Source organism: Sesamum indicum, linkage group LG11 (assembly GCF_000512975.1).
Source record: "Sesamum indicum cultivar Zhongzhi No. 13 linkage group LG11, S_indicum_v1.0, whole genome shotgun sequence".
In the NCBI taxonomy this organism is placed as follows: Eukaryota; Viridiplantae; Streptophyta; class Magnoliopsida; order Lamiales; family Pedaliaceae; genus Sesamum; species Sesamum indicum.
The window spans coordinates 9,435,677-9,455,306 of NC_026155.1; the positions used below are offsets into that span (position 1 = coordinate 9,435,677).

Genomic DNA, 19,630 nt, shown 5'->3' on the forward strand with positions numbered 1-19,630 from the left:
TATAATATATGTACGAAGTTTATGACATGCTTCACCTCAATCGTCCATCATAGCAAACTAGACATGAAAATCATCCCTCTTTCTTATTACTATATAGCATTAGTACAAGGTAGTTAGTTTTCTTTTTTCTTTTTTATTACATAAATGAGAAAGTAGGGATGACACTCTATAAACCCGTCAGAAAAGATTGTGTATGTGTCAAACGTGTCGGCCAGAGCCCTTATAGTAGACTTGCCGCCATCAAGAATTAAAGGTTTATAACAAGTGATTCAAAATGCAGATCAGTATGTACGTTATTAGAAGGTTATAGACTAAAGTCGTGGTAAAGAATTATAATTAGTCATGATTAAATAAAAATCGATGCAGAAACTGGATATGTCTTAAACCACGACATTGAATTGAATGATTTATTCAGAATTTTCCGTTTGAGATGCATCGATATTCCACAAAATATATTTTAAAATAAGAGTTAAATGATTTCAATTTTTGTAATATGAATTATTCAAAAATAAATGTAAAAATATTTTTTTTATTAAAATTAAAATTCCTATCTTTAAATTCATGGATTTAAGCACAATACTAACAAATTTGAATAAATATATGTCTGAAAGCATAAAATAGGACTCTGGAATAGAACCGGAGAGCCGGAGATCTGACGACAACTAACATAATTCACTAGGAAACAAACAGGAATAGAGCACATGAGAAACATGTTTTGGATCCGTAACAGGCAATGGCTGTTCTAGGATGTTTTACAGTACTATTGCTAGCCACCTAGTACTACCTGACCAACCAATCTAATTGATTTGCTGGTTAAGATTGAACAGTGTCAAACCCACAATATGAGTTCAAATTCTTATTAAAATATTTAATGAACTTATACATATTAAAAGAAATATAATATTTAATTTTATGATTAATTATCATGTTAAAAATAAATAGTTGTAATTATTAATAAGTATATTGATCACAACCACACACTTGTTGGCTGTGATTTTTGCAAATGCATCTAAGAATCATCGCAAAATTAGTTTTCATGGTGGAAAAGTATTCATGATTTCCTTTGTAAACTTCTTTCACAAAAAATATATAATAATGCCAATTATAATATATATATATATATATATATATAAGAAAAACAAAGAGCAATTAAAAAAAAGGGAAAAAGAAAATTAATAACAAAAGTATTAAGAATAATTTTAATATTGTTAATACTTATATGTATTACGTGACAAGATTTATACCCTTCGCAATAATGATTTCATAGTTTTAGTAGTTACAATTATTCTTTCCGGTTATGGTTGTTTGTTAAAGTGTCATAAATAAAGATATATGTACATTAACAACACAGTGACAGTAATTATTGATCGTACGTTGTAACTATATTTAAATTGTCGTTATAGATGCATCAATATTTGTAATTTTATGCATAATTTTTATGATTAATAATTAAATTATTTATGGTAAGATTAAAATTATTCAACAACAACTTTAAAATTATTATTTGATATTTTGTGACTGCTGTTATGTTGTGTTGAAGTGGTAATGCTGATGATCTTTAAGATGTAGTGAAAAATCGAGACATACCTCCAAGAAAAACGGAAAAAAGAAGGAATACGAGAATTGAAATAAAAAGAGGACGTTGATGGGCACACAAAAATTGTTCCATCCACCCCCCGATCCAAACATTTGTTCCTCGGAAAGATGATAAAATAAGAGAGGGGCTCATCAGGCTTATTTATGTTCTTTCCTTATTTGGATTAAAAGGTCAATAATTCCAGCAGCAAAAATTTCCAGAATCTCTGACCCACCAAAAAAAAAAAGGAAAAATTAATTAGAAAAATTAATTAGCTTATTTGTATTGTATTCCTTAAAAGTTCCAAAGAAATGAATCCTGCGAAGGGAATTCCTCGTTATTGTCCGGGTAATAATCGGCGCTTGGTAAGAGCGGCGCCATATAATCGCCTGGAAAATCATCGAATCCCGGAAATAGCCCGAAATCCGGGACGTTATTCTCCGTGCCCATGCTCAAGAACTGGTCCATAAACGCATTGTCCAGTGGCATTTCCGTAACTTCACTGTCCGGCTGAGGTTGCCCGTCCGACACCGACGGACAAGGTGACTCCGCATGCTGCAACACCTCAGAGGACGACAGCGAATCCGACAGCGAGATATCCGGGTTCTCGACCCGACCCGAGCTCCCGGTTGCAAGTGGGTCCGACCCCGAGTGTGCGAAGCGGGCAGCAGCGGCCTGAATCTCGGCAGGCGTCAAGGACCTCCCGTTGACTATATCCGGTGGGTTGTCGGGGAAGTTAAACTTAGCGTTCCCACCACGGAGGCAGAAGAGGGCGGCGTCGAAGGCACGCGCCGCCTTCTCCGCCGTGTCGTAGGAGCCCAACCAAATCCTCTCCCTACAATTAGGCAGCCTGATTTCAGAAACATATTTTCCCCACTTCCGCTTCCTCACACCCTTATACTTACACGACGACGAAGACGAAGCTTCGTCCCTCCTCTCCGGCGGCTGATTCTCAGTTGATTTCACCATATTTCCAAACAGGTGGGTCTATTAATTTGTTGTATAAATCTTGTTTATGAGTCGGGAAACCAGTAATTGGAGAGAGGAATTGGGGAGAAATGGCGGCTTTGCCGCGTATATATACGAGTGGGAGTTGGGAGGGGGGAGAGTGGAGTGAAACACTCGGGTCAACAGAGGGCGTGTTTGGGGAAGAAAAGAAGTGACACGTGGGAGGAAAGGAGATGGATATAATAATGATCTTGATTTGGTTATACGCGGTGATGTTTGGATCTTGAGTTAATAATGAAAAAAGATGAGCACATGTGGAAATCGGAGTTCCCTCGTGTACAAATTTGAGATGGGTCGAGGAAGGACCACACCTACGCTTTTTTCTAGCTCAAGCTACTAACGTAAGTATGATAACCAAACAAACATGTCCTAGTGCCCCATCCTCGTCTTCCCTGGAGACCTCACATCACTACAAACTTAACCACAAAAAGGATACTAATATATATATATATATATATATATATGAACAAAATATTGAGAGTTACTTTAAAGTTGTCGCTAAAAATATGTATTGATTGATAATGATACTTATGTTGTCGTAGTTTTATTTTGTGTGTATATATATATATATATATATATTATTTTATTAGTCAGTACTGATTTTTTAATAATATAATTTTCGTTACTATTAGAATTCTGCTAGTTGTTATTGTGATAAATCAATTTATTTTTTTATTTTTGAATCATACAAATGTATATGTACATATAAGCAGTGATAATTTTGATTTCAGGTAAAATTATATTTATAGTCTTGTAAGATATGGGATTTAACACTTTTGAACCTTTGTTTTATTAAATTTTTAAAATGGTCTTAAAATTAAAAAACTCGACACATTTAGTTCGTTACGAGATTTATGGGACTATTTTGGGATCATTTTGGAGATTTCGTAAAGCATAGAATTAAATATATCGAACTTTTTTAATTATAGGACCATTTTGAAAATTTCGTAAAATAAAAGACCAAATAGTGTGACCCCCTATCCTATGGACCAAAATTGTAATTTCACTTTGATTCTATCAGCTGATTTTTTACTAACATCGGTAAGGGGTTCACAGTTCTGCATATATAATAAACGGATTAAATGTAAAATAGCACGCTATGATATGAAAAATATTCAAAAAAAAATTGCAAAAAAAGAAAAAAAATAAAACAAAATACCTTATTATGTTTTTCAAAATTAAGCCAAAAAAACACCCTCACATCACAGGCCTTACTTGCATTTTTTCCTATAAAAACTCTAAAACAAATGATTAACATATTAAATACTAAAATCAAATAACATTTGAAAGCATAAAATTGGGAAAAATACATATCACACCCTTGTGTTATTTGAAATGATCAAATTACTCCGTATAAAAAAAAGTACGAAATTACCTCCCCGTATTTTTCAATAATTAATTTGTTCATTTTGGATATCATAGGGGATGGTATGTATTTTTCCCGCATAGAATTACCAAAACTTTCCCAACAATTCAAAAAATGTCCAACACTATTTCCTTACACTACAAATATATATATATATATATATATATTCTATAATATGAATCACTACAATTTAAAAATTATAATAAATCAATACGAAGATACTATAGTTAGACAAAAACCTAAGTTTTGATCATGGTTAATCAACAATCGTTAAGGTTTAACCTATGACCAAAATATTTGATGCAATTTTTACCATTGCGCTACCATAATTAATTAGTATCCACCAACAATTATTTACTTTTAACAATAATAATTAACTATAGTGAAAACTATCTGATAAGATTCTGATATATAGGACCAAGTCCAATGACCTCTGCCTGCACAATATTATATTCGAAGAAAAAAAAAATTGTTCTTCTCTAAAATTATAGAACTAAGGATGAAATCAGCTTTCTTGACTTGCAAATCCAAACAAAAACAGAGATCGAATTCCTTTTCCCAAGTCAAAATTTCAGTGCAAATTCACGCGCAATTGAAACCATAAAGCAAATAGAAACTGCGCAAAATATCCTTGACTTGCAATATTACGATCTCATATATATATACATACGTATCATGCCTTTTTTTTTTTTTTTTTTGACTGCATGAAGAAAAACGGGGAGAAACTGTATAAAGAAAAGACATGTCTGACTTTACAACTGAAGTGTACTCATCTATGACTTTGATTATACTAAGAAGAATGTCTGAGATTGATCATTCACATGCCCCTCGCAACTTCCACCTGCTTGCCATTCCTTACGTTGAGGAGATGTCTTCCAACTAATTTTTTTTATTCAAATCAAATTAAAATAATTAATAATTTTTTTTAATTGTACACAAATCACGTGATAAATTTATTATATTTATTATACGATTGATTTAAATTCGACCGAATTTGATCTAAATAAAAAAAACTTGGGTACAGAAACATGATACATGTCAGCATGAGAATCTGTACGTACAAGATCTCCAATATCTGTCGCAATCATCGATGTGTTTGCTTGCGTAGGCTGCCTATCTCTCTTCGTACGTACGGCATAATAAAGGGTATAAAGTGTTAGTTCCCATGAAGCACGATTATCAGCTGGTATGGGTTACGCGTCCTTCAAACACACACAGATTTGACTCCCCTCCGTCTGCATGCGGCTGATCAGGCTTGAATAACATGTAATTACGTATGTACTGGGAGGTACTCTTCGGATTTATCAAACACTTGAGGTTCGTATGGTACATGTGGGGGAATTTTTTTGTACCCATAATTTAGGGTCCACTTTTTTTAATTAATTAACAAGTTTTACTTAATTTCGTCAAAATATATAAAGCGGAATTTGTATAATTTCATAATTAGGAATAGTTTGATTTGTGGGTTCATAATTAATTATGAGATGATTCATTTATGATTGATCGAAAAAAAAAAAGGCCAATATGTAGCGTTTCAATTCGTGAGTTTATAATTGGTTACATAAATATAAGAGATTGTAGTTTAATTTGGTAACTAATCTCATTTTTAAGATTAATGAAAAATTGGGTAAATCATAGTAGTTAAGGCTGAGGTTCTATGACTAAATTCGAGGTCATGGGTTCGAGTCACATCGAATGTGTAGATGTTTGTTCATTTTATTTGAGTATTTGTTTTACTTTATACGAGTTTATTGTAATTTATTTGATGATTTTTAGTCATATTGGTGTGTTGCTCGAATTAATATATTGTTAAGTTGGTTTGTCCAATTTAATGAAATATTGATATAATCATATAATTGTCGCTTCTATAAAAGCTATAGATGGTACTGTAATTTTTATCAAAAGGTGTGTTTCAGTTCAATTTTAATCACAAAAGTAATGATTAGAAAAGGGACCAAATTAACAGTATAAAAGAATATATTTACACTTGAAATACAGGATTCAATTAAAGTTGGTCAAAAAAACTAAACATGAAGGTATCCGAATTTACATGCCTTATTTATAATTAATTAGTCAATTTGAACTATGCGCACATATATATATATATATACATATATACAAATAATGTAACAATCAAATTACTATAAAAAAAATTGAATTTGAGTCCATACAAATATAAGTATTGGATTTACTTTCAATAATAGTATTTATTTATTTTGAAATTATTAATTAATTTAAAAATATTCATATATTAAATATTGAATATTATAATTGTACGTTGTTGATTTTGAAATATCGATCACCGCCCCCCACTCTTCCAAAAATGAGAAAGAGTTTCATTCATATAATTTCTACGGTACAAATATTTTTTAAATATTTTATACTAGTGCATGGTCCAAGTGTGAACTTCATGTAAGATGGTATATTTTTACTGTTATAAGAGTAGTTTAGTTGAAAAAGATTTATTTAACCTACAATAAGTAAGTGAGTCAAGCAATGATTGATATCAATTTTCATTCATTTTTTTTAATATCAACAAATTCGATAAAATTTGAGTAGTAGAAAAATCTATTTGTAAGATGAAAGAAAATCTCATGAGTACTAAATTATTCTTTTTTTAAAAAAAATTAATTCTTTTTAAAATAAATTTAAATAAAACAATAGAAAATACTTACAAGTCTAATTGGACTAAAAAATAGTAAAAAAATAAAGCTTTCGGTTTCCCAGGAGAAAAAACGGTATTGAGGATATCTCCAGGAAGGTGGGCGTGGTATTCCATATGGGTCAATTTCCGTTAATGCACCTTTCCCGAAATTTCACTTTGTCCAATCCCTGTCTGCATCAAGCTGTGCACCGTACGGCATTTTAGTCCAAAAATATTTGTTCTTAAATCTCTGTTATTTAATTAATTTAACACTATATATATGCAATATTCCATTCATAAACAACTCGTTTTTAAGACATAGTCCCCTTAAGATTCTCACTTTTTAAAAATGTCCCCATACTATTCATGAATTAGGCTACTCTCCACTAATGAGGTTTTCTAGTATCCTCTTCTCTTAATTTTTGTGCTTTTTAATACAACATAGGATAGCGGAAAATTTTAATTCGGATTGAATTTGATTCTGTTTGAATAAATTATATGATAAGTGTAATATACTTGCACTGTGATTGCTGTGTAATTTAGAAAAAGTGGTCAATCACATAATATATGATTGGTTTAATTCGATCAAACCTGATTTATGTAAAAAAAAAATTCTAAGATCACATAGGGCTCGACATAATTAGAGTGTCAAGCCTTATGAATCTGATCCTAAGGTCACTCAAAGTAGGATACAACAATAATTAGGATGTGACACATCTCGTTTGCCTCTTTTACACTAGAACTCAAATAAATATAGTCTTCTTGTAAGATCGTAAAATCTTATGAATCCGATCCCAAGTTGTTTATCTTAAAAAATATAGCGAGGGATACAAGGTGGACCCAATAATAGCTTTTCAAAGTCCAAGGCTGTTGGATCGTTAAGAGCAACAAAGGTAGATGCAATCAGAAGTGCATACCTGAGAAATGAGTTGTTGGAGTATGGTAGTAATGATCTATTTGGACAATATACAAAGTCGCACGAGTATTGAGTTTCACTGATTTATAATACGTTAAATGATTCAGATTGAGGAACAATGCATGAACCTTGAATATATTACCGTTTCTAGCTACAGAAATTTTTCATGGATCCAATCCAAATTATCCTGGTGCCAATTACAGATGTCGTAGTCGAACTGAAAATTATTATTATTATTATTATTATTAGTATTGAGTAATACATTGATTCAATTAATATACCAATATGGTTAAAAACAGTAATAAATTACATCAATTCAGTGAATACATCAATATGCCTAAAAACAATAACAAATAATAACTCAAATGAAATTGAGACAAATACTCACATAAAGTGAAACAAATACCCATACGTCTAATGCACTCGAACATGGATTCGAACCTATAATTTTAAACCTGTTTATAGAATCTCAACTTTAATCTTAACCACTAAGTTAAAGCATCATTGATCGGACTAAAAATTTAAATATCAATTAATCTATAATGGACCATCAATTAATTACTTGCTTCAGTTGTATTAGGAATAAACCCGTTCAAACATCATTAACTCAAATGTAACTCGTTGATTTTATATTTCTAGTAGATAATGAGGGTTTTTAAATATTAAAACCCAAATTTGGTCGGATGGTGGATGCAATACTTACAATCTACTTTAACTGTAATCCTTCTACTACATTTACTATAAATACACATACATATTATGATGCTTATATAGTTGCTTTATTTCTTTTTCTTTTTTATCTATATATTTTCTTAAATAATAAAAAAGTAATTCTCAATCTTTCTTATAGTACCCATTTTTCTCACTAAAGAATTTTTTTCCCTCAATATTGATTTCATTTAGTTAAATGAGTTAATTCTTTTTTACAATGATTGCGTTTGAATTACAACTTCAAATATTTACAATTTTATCCATAAATTGACGAAATTGATAGTGAGTTGTTTATAACTTTTGACTTTAAAATTAACTTAATTTAAAAAGTTTAGAAGTAAAAGCTATAAAACAAAAATATTATTTTCAACAATAAACTGATAAGTGTTTTTTTAAGCCCTGGTAAACATCTCTTGTTAGGTCGAGTTACTCCTTAACCTCAACAATTTTTACTAGGGTAAGTTATAATTAACTCTTTTGAAATTTGTCATAATTATAAATGCATTTTCATTATTTGAAAATTACAAATACACATCTGGAATTAACAAAAGTTTAACAAACACCTCTACAATGGGTTAGTATGAGAAGGTATTTGTTATACGATTATTAATTTCAAAAGGGTATTTATATTTTTTAAATGACGAGCTAATAATTATAAATTTATAACTATTACAAAACTTAGAGACTTGAATGCAAGGCCCACCTTTTAAGTGGGCTTGGGCTGCAAATATAAGCCTGCATAAAGAGAATTGTATATGACAAAATGGGCCACTGCCCATATTTTCAACTCCAACAATCCAATTGGTGGTGCTGCAAACTGCATACCGCAAACTACCTACCAACAGCCAACTTCATCGAAATGTTTCTAGAACCCTCTTATCTTTTGCCAAAAAACCCCTCTCTCCAAGAACTTTCTAGGGTTTTGTTATCCTCTTAACCAATTTGACACCAACCCACCACCCATTTCTTCTCTGACTCTGCCACTAATTTTTCTCACTTAAGGTATTTCATTTTTTTTTCTTTAAATCTCCGTTCATTGTACTGTTTCTTGATTCTTTGAAGTTTTTGATGGGTTCTCATATTTCCAGGGTTTATAATCTTGAGTTTGGGGACAAGAAATGGCAGCTGCACAGTTGACTTCCGCTGCTTCCTCAATTTCAGGAAAAGGGTTTGTTTCATTTGAGGGGCTGAGAGCTTCAAATGCAGTAAAGGTCTCGTCTTTTCAACCTCTGAAGCAGAATGCACTCTCCCTAAGATCATTCCCCTCCCTTGTTGTCAAAGCGGCTACAACTGTTGCCCCTAAGGTATAATTGTGTTAGTCAATTTGTAATCTATGTTCTCGAAGTTCACTCGCTGTGCGTTGCATTTACTGTCTTCATTTGATTTTATGCATCTTCTTTGATTTTCAGTGCTATAGTTTCTCATCAAGAATGTTTTTTGTTTTGGACTTGGCTCTCACACTGTTGGCACTGAAATTTACACCGGTATGAGGTGTATAAAGTGTGAATTTCTTTTATCCAACACTAGATTTTCTTGGTTTTCCTTATTCTGCTGGTTTAAATTCTATTATGGAGTGCTAAAATGTGATTTGTCCCCTGCAGTGCTTTTTCCAGTGACTGTTAATTGATTAAGAAACACGACCCGCTGTTGTTTACGGTGGACGAAAGAATGTGTTTGATCTTTTAGGCAAAATGCAGCTTGTATGCTAGCTCATCTATTCACCAATATTGTCCAATTGTTTCCTTGTTTCTTACCGCGTCTTACTTAACTGGCACATGGATTTTGCATGAGTTGGAATTTATAGATGTATAATTTAGCAACCTGAACTGTGAAGCTGAATGATGACCTATTAGCATTTCTAATGTCTGTAACATGCCTCTTATGTGAATTTGTTGTTGTAACTTGTGAGTATTAGTTTGAGCGAGTTATGGCAAAGCTCATTTACCAAATATTATAATTGGGTCAGGCCTGATTTATTGTCTCATATGTGTAAGTGCAGTTATGTAATTTACTGATCATTTCAGCCCTGAATTTTGCTTTCAGTACACTTCCCTCAAGCCACTGGGTGACAGAGTGTTGGTGAAGATTAAAACAGCAGAGGAGAAGACTTCAGGTGGTATTTTACTACCAACAACTGCGCAAACCAAACCTCAAGCAGGTGAGGTGGTTGCTGTTGGAGAAGGTCGGACAATTGGAAAAAACAAGTTGGAAGTTAGTTTGAAGGTATCATCAGAGATTCAATGTTCTTTTTGGTTGTTATGCTTATACCAGTGATAAGTTTGGCTTACAAGGTGATACCTTTCTCCAGACTGGCACCAAAGTGGTGTACTCGAAGTACGCAGGAACAGAGGTGGAGTTCGATGGAACAAATCATCTCATTCTGAAGGAGGATGACATTGTTGGTACTCTTGATACTGATGACGTAAAAGATTTGAATCCCCTGAATGACCGAGTTCTCATAAAGGTAGGTCCTGTGTCCAGCCATCTGATTCTGTTATCAATACCTGATACTTAGCAATAAATAATGTCGGTATCCTTTCAGGTTGCTGAAGCTGAGGAAAAAACGGCTGGTGGGTTGTATTTAACAGATGCAAGCAAGGAGAAGCCGTCAATTGGCACAGTAAGTTACATTCTTTAACTCTACCTGGACAGAACAGTGTCTTATCATGTAATTTTATTAGAGATATTTCGATCAGAGCCCACCTAGTCTGCATCCATCTGGCTTTGTTTGTCTCCTCTTTTCAATTTGTTCACTCCGAGTTCGTTCATTCAGCAATTATTAGCAGTGGACTATCCTTATTAGTTGTCATTCTTGAATTATAGGTGGTTGCAGTTGGGCCCGGTCCTCTTGACGACGAGGGCAACAGGAAGCCGTTGTCAGTTGCTCCAGGAAACACAGTTTTGTACTCCAAATATGCAGGCAATGATTTCAAGGGCAGTGATGGCTCCGACTACATAGCACTAAGGGCATCAGACGTCATGGCAATCCTTTCTTAGATGGTCTAAGTCTGCCCTTTAGTTTGCCACCTTAAGCATCCCCAGCAAAAGTCATAAGCGGAACCGTTCTTGTAACTTAGGCTTGAGTACGCATTTCTTGCAGCTACATGAATGTATTCAAGTGTAATGAGTATTGGATTTCAAGAAAAAGTTCGAGTATTTCCAATAGCAGCTGTACCTTTGCTTTCTGGGGTCATTTTCTTTCCTACCAGCGGTCTTGAACTCATACGAGGTGGTGTCGGCTGTTATTCTATGTCCATCTTTATTCAAAAGAGAATAGCAGAATATGAAACTGGCCCAAGCTGGTTTGTCCTTCTCGCTTGTTTTTCCCTTCCTCATCGGGGAATTGTTTTCAGACCTTGATCTCTGCACGCCTGTTTGATTTTATGTGATTTGCACTTTTTGTTGTAACATGCAACGGAAAACGCATTTTAATCGTGTATATCAATTCGATACTTTGAGGAGGTAATGTAATTGAATTTAGCATATGATAGTTGCATGTATAGTTGAACAATTCACGGAGATGCGTGCACTAACCCAATCTACACCTGTCATTCAGTGCAAACAAGTAGAGCTCAAGTCGAATTTGTGAAAGTTTCAGGACTTGAGCTGAGCTTAAACTCGAGCTAACCTATCTAGAAATATAAAATAAGGCACGCTTATATTAATTTGAGTACTATTATTTCAATTATTTAAACAATCTTATATGTGATCGTAATTAGTGTCTTATTGTTTAGTATACTTGTTAATTATTATTAGTATATTTGTTGTTGTAGTGTACATGATAAGATATAATCATGTTTGTTATATTATGTGATCATTAAATTAAAACATATGATCTAATTTTTAATGATTATTATTATTATCTTTATAATAAAGATATTACTATTGTCACTATTTGTGTTCAATTATATAACTTTTGCTATAAATATGATAAATAAGATTATAATTATATGTATTATGTTATGTGGTTAAATATTATTATCTCACTAATAATTCTAACAGTTAATAGAATTATAACATTAGTAATAACAAAAATAAAATTAAAAATTAAAAAAAAGCTTGGGCCGATGTTTTGAACATATATTTTTGGTTCAAACTCAACAACCTCAAGCTCGCGTTTAGTAATTTTGAGTTTGAATGGACCTCAAACAAATGGGCTATGCTCATGCAAGTTCAACTCATCTTCTATTCCTAATTGCGCCATAGGAGCACTTAAAGTATGGAAATTTCTTACGCTTGGTCGAATCAAATTATCTACAAAACATATATTATACACTTGAGGTTTGGTCGAATCAACCCAACCACAAACCAAATGTTACACTTACCATGTGATTGACACTTTTCCTGAACTATACACCAATTACACTGCAAGCATACTGCACTTTCCATCTTTGTATGAGCTAGAATTTCCCCTTAAAGCATATTGAAGAATAAGGAACAAGAATAGCCCAGTTCCGGATATTGTGACTGGTACAGTTCTGAAGGTAATGAGGGTTGTTCCTGTGGTTCTTCCACATTCAGCTTGATGATCACAATATACAACTTTGTAATCTGATGTTCCCTGAAAGAACTCAAGTCCACCTATATGGTGTCAGGAAAACAGGTTGTAATAAGCTAGAAACTGCAACTGAATTCAAGAAGCTGTACACTGTTTCTCCGAAGTTTTATCTTCAAGAACACATCAGCTCATTATAGACCTATATGTGGAAGCTTTTGGAAGACCTATCTAGCCTAAAGACGTACAATTTACACCAATCTGCCCTTTATACTTCATCCTCGGGCAAGAGGGTCATCATTTACAAAGCACTTTTGTTGCAGTAGCTCAAATCTCAGACAAGTCAACTAGCCAGCTACGAGCAATGCTATCTATATTCAGCGGTGGTCTTCGAGCAAGAATTTCTCAAATTGCTCAGACTCGACCACTCAAGCAAAATTAAGTGGTCCATATCGACATAAGAGAAAGAAAAAAAGACTTGGCTAAAGATCAATTTGTGCTATGTCATCTGTGCGCAGTTCACATTTATGCCACCAACTTTTGAAGGTTGGAAGCATGGAACGTAAGTTCTTAAATGGCTTTTCTGCATGGAGGGTCACTCTCTGCATACTTCAGCGGTTAAATGAGGTAGCTGAATTATCATCATAGTGTCCTCTCCATGCATTACCACTATCCGTTCCACTGCAAGCTTGGTTTGGGACAGGCAGCTGACCTAGATCTCCGTCCAAACTCATCTGCTGTACCTCGGCAGAGGAAAGTATCTTTATGCTCTGGACACAGGTCACAAACTCCCTGGAAGAACAAGAGAATTAGGACTACGGTTACAATGTTTTTCAGCCAAACCAGAAAAATATAAATAGAATGTTGCATGACACTTACTCCCATGGATCATCTCCAACAAGTAATATATCATTTTCATGGTCGACGTAGACAAGCTTCCACTCGGTCCGTTGTGGATCTTCCAGTAGCCCTTCGATGCCAAACATACGGGCAAGATCATGCCTGAGCTCATCATACCCCTTGTAACGAGTAACATCTATGGTTCTCCCTACAGAACCACGTTTTTGAACCTTCAAAGTTTAAGAAACATTAGGTACTAGTATGCAGAACAATAAGAAGAGGAAAGATAAATACCCTCTAAAAATCAACCAGAGCTTCTCACTTATCTATAAGTTCCAAGGAGTAAATAACACACACACACACATAGTGTGGTATCTACCTATATCTATATCTATACTATTATAAAAGTATGAACAACATTATACATTTTTTTCTATTTTGATTGGAGTCATTGGACTCGCATAATTAGTTATATCTTTTCTTAATAGCAAAATTGATTAAATGTTATCTAAAAGGAAGAGTACTATAAAAATTTAGCAATTTGAATCTCAAGATATTTTAAAGAGTTTGGATTTTAAAATAATGAGAATTTAGAAGCATTGCTAATCAATTGTTCAAATTTAGTTCGATCGAAAACAAAGTTACATGAATGAATGAGATTGAGTCAAAAATGACGTAAAATCGAGTAAACAGAACAAAAAATTATTCTTATTTATTTAAATGACATTTACTTAAATAGATTGTTGAAATTAAGAGAATATTAGTGCTTTGACATTGATTTACTTAGCCAATAAATTGAATTCAAATATATAAATTATAACATGAATTTAGCTACTAAGAGAGAAGTTACTGAATCGAAAAAAAAGATGATAAGTTTGATAGCAAAATACGTAAAATTTACTACAACTTACACAATAATAAATCTCTGTTTCTTAAAAAAGAATTCATAGGAAAATCAAAATTAGAGCTAGATTTCTCATAATGGCATGAATATAATTGACTTAGTAATACGAAAACAAATAAAAACCGAAATTAAAGTGACGAATATAGAATAAACAAGACTCACAGAAAATGCAACGAAACTATATATTCATTAAGGACATTTCATAAAAATCTTATTTATTGTAGTTATTAAGCTATATAATAATTATTATATTAGTACTTGTAAAATAATTATATCAATTATATTGTTCAAAAAAATCAAAGTTTGTAACATGTTTATAATTTTTATAACCATATTTTTAAAAAATTAATAACAACATAAGATCAATGTTAGTTGTCCACGCTCAATGCTTGTGCACCTTACTAGTATACATAAAAGTATGTAGAATTTGCATATATATGTATATATGTTTGTGTGTGTGTTACTTATTTATATTAGATATATGTATAGGGTATGTCTCTAGCATGGGGGGAGGGAGGGAGGGGGTGAGAGAGAGATTCACCTTTGTGTATGTTCGCATACGTTGAGTCTGGTTAGGCCACAACCCGCCATTCAGGGGGGCAGTCTCATTGATGGCAGCATCATTTGAACAACCTGGTTTAAAAGACATTGTTGGCACACCAAATGACTGTGAATTGATTCCAGAGGACAACTCTGTCTCGATATCCCTTGGGGGGCCACTGTAGTTAGAGAGTAAGTTATGGATATCCTTTCCAGAATCATAACCCCTTGACAACAAAGCATCAGGTGCCAATCCATCCATACCAGCTGTGAAAGGAATACTATTTCTGGTATGTGATTGGACATCACTATCCAAGCCAGTCAGTGGAAAATTCTGCTGGAGACCACCCGCATCCAAGCAATAAGAGGTTGCAGATGATGTGACATCCATGTGATCAGCAGCATTAGTCTTGTATTTAGGTTGCTCAGGCGCCTTAGAACTGGACAATTCATGCTTTATTCGGACATCTAACTTGCTGTTACTCTCTTGTACTAAATTAGGAGGATGAACAATCGTACTATCTAGCAATGTAGCTGGGCCTGTCTGGTTCTTGAGGAAGTTTTGCTGTGAAACCTGTAAATTGTTTTTAGAGGGTGATGTTGAACATGATGGGGCATCCCCGTCAGTACGGCCAGAATGTGACCTGCCCATGAGTTGATTCTTTTGCTGGCCCTGAAATTGGTTGACAGGAAATTGTGGCGATTGCACAAGTGTAGATGCAGAAAAGCAGCTTGTGTTCAACTGTTGAGGCAGAGACATGTTTTGAGTCTGCTGGCCTTGTTGAGCTTGCTGTTTCTGAGGCAACTGAGACTCCAACAAGGGATTCAAGGGGGACAATAGTTGTTGCTGTTGCTGTTGCTGGTGCAGTTTCTGGAGAAGTTGCATTTGCAGCTGCTGCTCCGGAAGACTTTGTGGTGGTGTTTGCTGCACTTGAGGCCTCTGGGCTAAGCTTTGCTGCAACACCTGCAATGGAGCTTGTTGCAACTGTATCTGCTGCTCTTGAGATCTCTGCAATGGCTGCTCAACATGTTGCTGGAAGGGCAAGTCCTGAGGTACGGATGTCATGGGAAACGTAGTTCTGTTGGTTACAAGATCATTTTGCTGCATTTGTGCCGTTCCTGTCAGTATCTGTTGCTGCTGAATTTGAGAGTACATGGCTGTTTGCTGCAAATTCTGGTTCACCGTCTGGTCAGCAGTTAGGCTGCTCGTTGAAGGCGGCAAAAGCATTGACTGTTGTTGCTGATGCTGGTGGGTTTGCTGCAGGAAACGCTGCTGTTGTGTTTGCTGAAGGAGATGAGGCTGGGTTTGCTGCAGCGGCAACTGCTGCGTCTGTCGGGTATTTGAAGGAGACTGTAACATTTGCTGCAGCTGCTGCTGCTGCTGCTGGGGCCAAGAAATATTTGACTGCATTAGTTGGCCAACTTGTTGATTTTGATGATTTCCCTTGTTCACTTGAAGATTAGGTGCAACTAAACCAGGGGATTGGAAGTTCAAAAGTTTCGACTGATCATCATTGCCGAGGTTACCCGTCAGAGCATTTGAAGCAGCCATGTTAGGAAGAAATCCCGACTGATTAGCTGACAACTGATGGTTCTGTTGCATACTCATCCACTGGACTAGACTCAGGCCAGGAAATATTGAGCTTGAAGCATCTTTTAAGCCAAAATCATCCGCTAGCCAGGGCATGCCTCGCTTAAACATATTCTCCATATCGGAATCGTCATCTGTAGAAGAAGTCATGTGAGGAGAAACATAGAAGGATTTGCATTGAATTAATGCTGCACAAATTTGCAGAACATAATTATATTGTCTGATGTCATACTTCTGTAACAAATTTTCCTTTTACCTGGGAAACCTGGATGTTTGGGAAACCTGGGTCTGAAAAAAGGAGGTGGGCAAATGTAGAATGGAGTGACAACAGGTTCGATGTCCCATATTGAGACTCGGCTAGGACGTTCCCCCGCTGTCGATTCATCCCATCCAACCTAATAAATAGAAAACATAAATTTGCGGTGGAATCCGAATTGAATTTCAGATTGTTTAAAAACGCTGTGTGCTGTAATAGATATGCCTCAACCAGCAGAAAAGCCACAGCAAGATTTTCACCAATGTTTAGTACCAAAGACAATATGAAATCGAAAGACAAAAGAGCATATCTGAAGAAGTCAAAAAGCAAAGAAGAAAGTACACTTTTGAAGCACCAAGAAATGAGCATCTGCCAGAGCAATGTCAAAGAAATTAGAAAGCACTTGTTTGCAAGCTACATACAAGGGATATAACCGTTACAAAGGCTTGCCACACCCGACAGGCAAAAGCTTGACAAAAACAATCAAGAGTTCAAAAATATCCACACAGAAAACTTGTGATAAATTGGTTAACTTCATAAGTTCAGGAGGCTTCAACTTGTGAAGAGCTAAAACTGGTAAAACTTATCTTGAAATCAATGTACTTGAAGCTTTCAAGTCAGCAAGAAAAGGGGAAAGAAACCGGGAAGAGTGTTACCTGAAGATTACGCCACTGTGAATTTTTCCATCTTACTGGATCCAAATCACTTACACCAGTAATTGTTCCCATGTACCTCCGAACCCCGGACTCCTCCGTCTCAAACATCATTCTAAATCGCATGCCGGGTGAAACTTGTGTGTACATTGCTTTATTATACTTCGCAAGTGGAATCACAAACTCTGAAGGGCTAGCCCTGTCGGTACCACAAAAGGTGTCATTCCCTTCCCCAAAATTAATAGAATGTAGATTCTAAGGTCACCTTCATTTTATATGATATCTTCGCTAATATATTATACATAGATTAACTAAATATTCTTTTGCACTGATGAAGGTATCATCGCCGGGTAGAAAATGCAAAATTGTTGGATGAAGAAGCCATCCCGGTTGTGATATAACAGTCTGGCTTCTTTTATAGTAACTCTTTGAAAATTCTGTCTTGTCATCAATTGCTAACTTGGTATAAATACCAACTGATGATTTTTCAGAAGAATTCTTTGAGTGAGGCTATTTGGTAAAACATGTAAGTCATAAATAGTCACATTTATTAGAAATAGCATGAATATATCTTAAATTTGCACATTTCTGAACCATCGTACAAAGCATAACTGGTCAATAATTAAATAATCAACACAAGTTTCATTATCCCTCCAAATAATCACTTGGGCTTTCATCACATCAAAGCGAGCATGGCCCCAAAGTAGTAGAATGAATGCATCACATTATTACCTTGGATTGTAGAATATGGTAAACGGGCTGTTATTCGCAGCGGCATGAGCTGCAGCGGCAAGAATTCCAATATGCATACTATCACTAGATATAACAGATGAGGAAAGTGCAGGCTGCTGTCTATTTGCTCGTCGTATACCCAAGAGCAGCTGTGATTTTTCGTCCCTACATAATTATGCATGCCGAGTTAGGAAGAGGGCAACATCTAATTACAAGTTGCTTGAAATCTTATTGTACCTTATGAAAAGGACGGCATCACCAGCTACCAGTCTTTTAGAGCTCACAAATACACTCCACCCTGTTGTCAATAGGTGTCGTTTGGGTTGACCTGAAATTGAGCAAGAACAATCTTTCTGAACATTTTTCCTAAGCTATTATTGATGCTAGAAAACAGAAAAGAACTATGCTTCAGTGCTTCAAGATGCTCCCACTATTCCAAGGAATATGTGCTACTCAAATCACATGTATTTTGACGGCATGCGTCTGAGTGAGGCTGGCTCCATGTCACATATGCAAAGAACTAAACTCGAAACGGGCACATAAACTCCATGAAGTAAATTCGACATGCGTACACCCAAATTTCAATGTGTTAACTTCTATATCTAATTGATTGAAGCTATATCAAAGTTTTGGTCCTCATCAGTATCCGACGCACCAACATAAATCATCTTTTCAGTGGATGTTCATGTTTAGCCACGAACAATAATTAGGCTCTGGAAGACTGGAAGTATTATCAATTTATTATGAACAAAAGCACAGTGAGCTTCAGAATAAAATACCTCTATAAATATGTCTAAATGTCCATGTTTGGTCATGCAAGTCTCTAGCTACTAGTTCCTGAGCAGGAGGTTGCATTGAGAAATCCTAAACAAAAAAAATTCGGTGGTAAGCAAAAGAATGAGACTTATCCCCAAATCAAGTTCTGTAAGCCAAATGACAGTGAACAGCATATACCAGCGGCGGAAAAATCTTCTCAGCTGCTCGACGAGGAACAGAAAAGCCACCATGAGTGCTTGTGTCACTTGCTGTTAGAGTTTTGCAGAAAAACTCAGCAGGTTGTCTGCTGTGCTTAAGTCCAATATCAGATACAAGTAATGCTTCCTGGTCATACTGGATGACATATAAGTTCAGTGTCAGTTCAGACCAGTTATGTTCAAGTATATCTCCTTCCATAGTATCATATTGCAAAATTTACAATAAATGCCGAAATAAAATATCTTACCTTGGTCACTGGTTGAAGAGTCATTTGAGCATAGACCTCATCAGTTTCACCATCAGCCTGATGAAAACAAATGTACTGTTAGTACAAACTGAGTCATGCAGTTACGTAATTTATTCCATGCTTTGTATGGAGATGCAGAGTTTTATATCTGTAGAAATATCAAATGCAAATTCACG

General features: G+C 34.9%; 3 protein-coding genes across 4 annotated transcripts in view; 1 reads left to right on the forward strand and 2 right to left on the reverse strand.

The window, feature by feature from the left end:
* On the reverse strand, positions 1,567-2,637 carry LOC105173709 (ethylene-responsive transcription factor ERF017-like). Its single transcript, XM_011095569.2, has one exon. The coding sequence runs from the start codon at positions 2,543-2,545 to the stop codon at positions 1,871-1,873; it is 675 nt and encodes a 224-aa protein (XP_011093871.1). The 5' UTR covers positions 2,546-2,637; the 3' UTR covers positions 1,567-1,870.
* On the forward strand, positions 9,071-11,692 carry LOC105173710 (20 kDa chaperonin, chloroplastic-like). The gene is made up of 6 exons (XM_011095570.2): positions 9,071-9,223; positions 9,310-9,525; positions 10,265-10,444; positions 10,530-10,685; positions 10,764-10,841; positions 11,045-11,692. The coding sequence occupies exons 2-6, from the start codon at positions 9,340-9,342 to the stop codon at positions 11,216-11,218; spliced, it is 774 nt and encodes a 257-aa protein (XP_011093872.1). The 5' UTR covers positions 9,071-9,223; positions 9,310-9,339; the 3' UTR covers positions 11,219-11,692.
* The window catches only part of LOC105173711 (auxin response factor 19), a 9,678-nt gene continuing 2,505 nt past the window's right edge, over positions 12,458-19,630 (reverse strand). For both annotated transcript variants that reach the window (XM_011095571.2, XM_020697706.1), the window contains exons 4-13: positions 19,455-19,511; positions 19,187-19,342; positions 19,012-19,096; positions 18,470-18,560; positions 18,233-18,397; positions 17,504-17,699; positions 16,848-16,986; positions 15,002-16,725; positions 13,596-13,786; positions 12,458-13,508 (exon numbers count right to left, since the gene is read on the reverse strand). In XM_011095571.2, the coding sequence (XP_011093873.1) occupies positions 13,328-13,508; positions 13,596-13,786; positions 15,002-16,725; positions 16,848-16,986; positions 17,504-17,699; positions 18,233-18,397; positions 18,470-18,560; positions 19,012-19,096; positions 19,187-19,342; positions 19,455-19,511 (2,985 nt within the window). In that variant the 3' untranslated portion in view covers positions 12,458-13,327. The remainder of the gene's footprint in view (positions 13,509-13,595; positions 13,787-15,001; positions 16,726-16,847; positions 16,987-17,503; positions 17,700-18,232; positions 18,398-18,469; positions 18,561-19,011; positions 19,097-19,186; positions 19,343-19,454; positions 19,512-19,630) is intronic.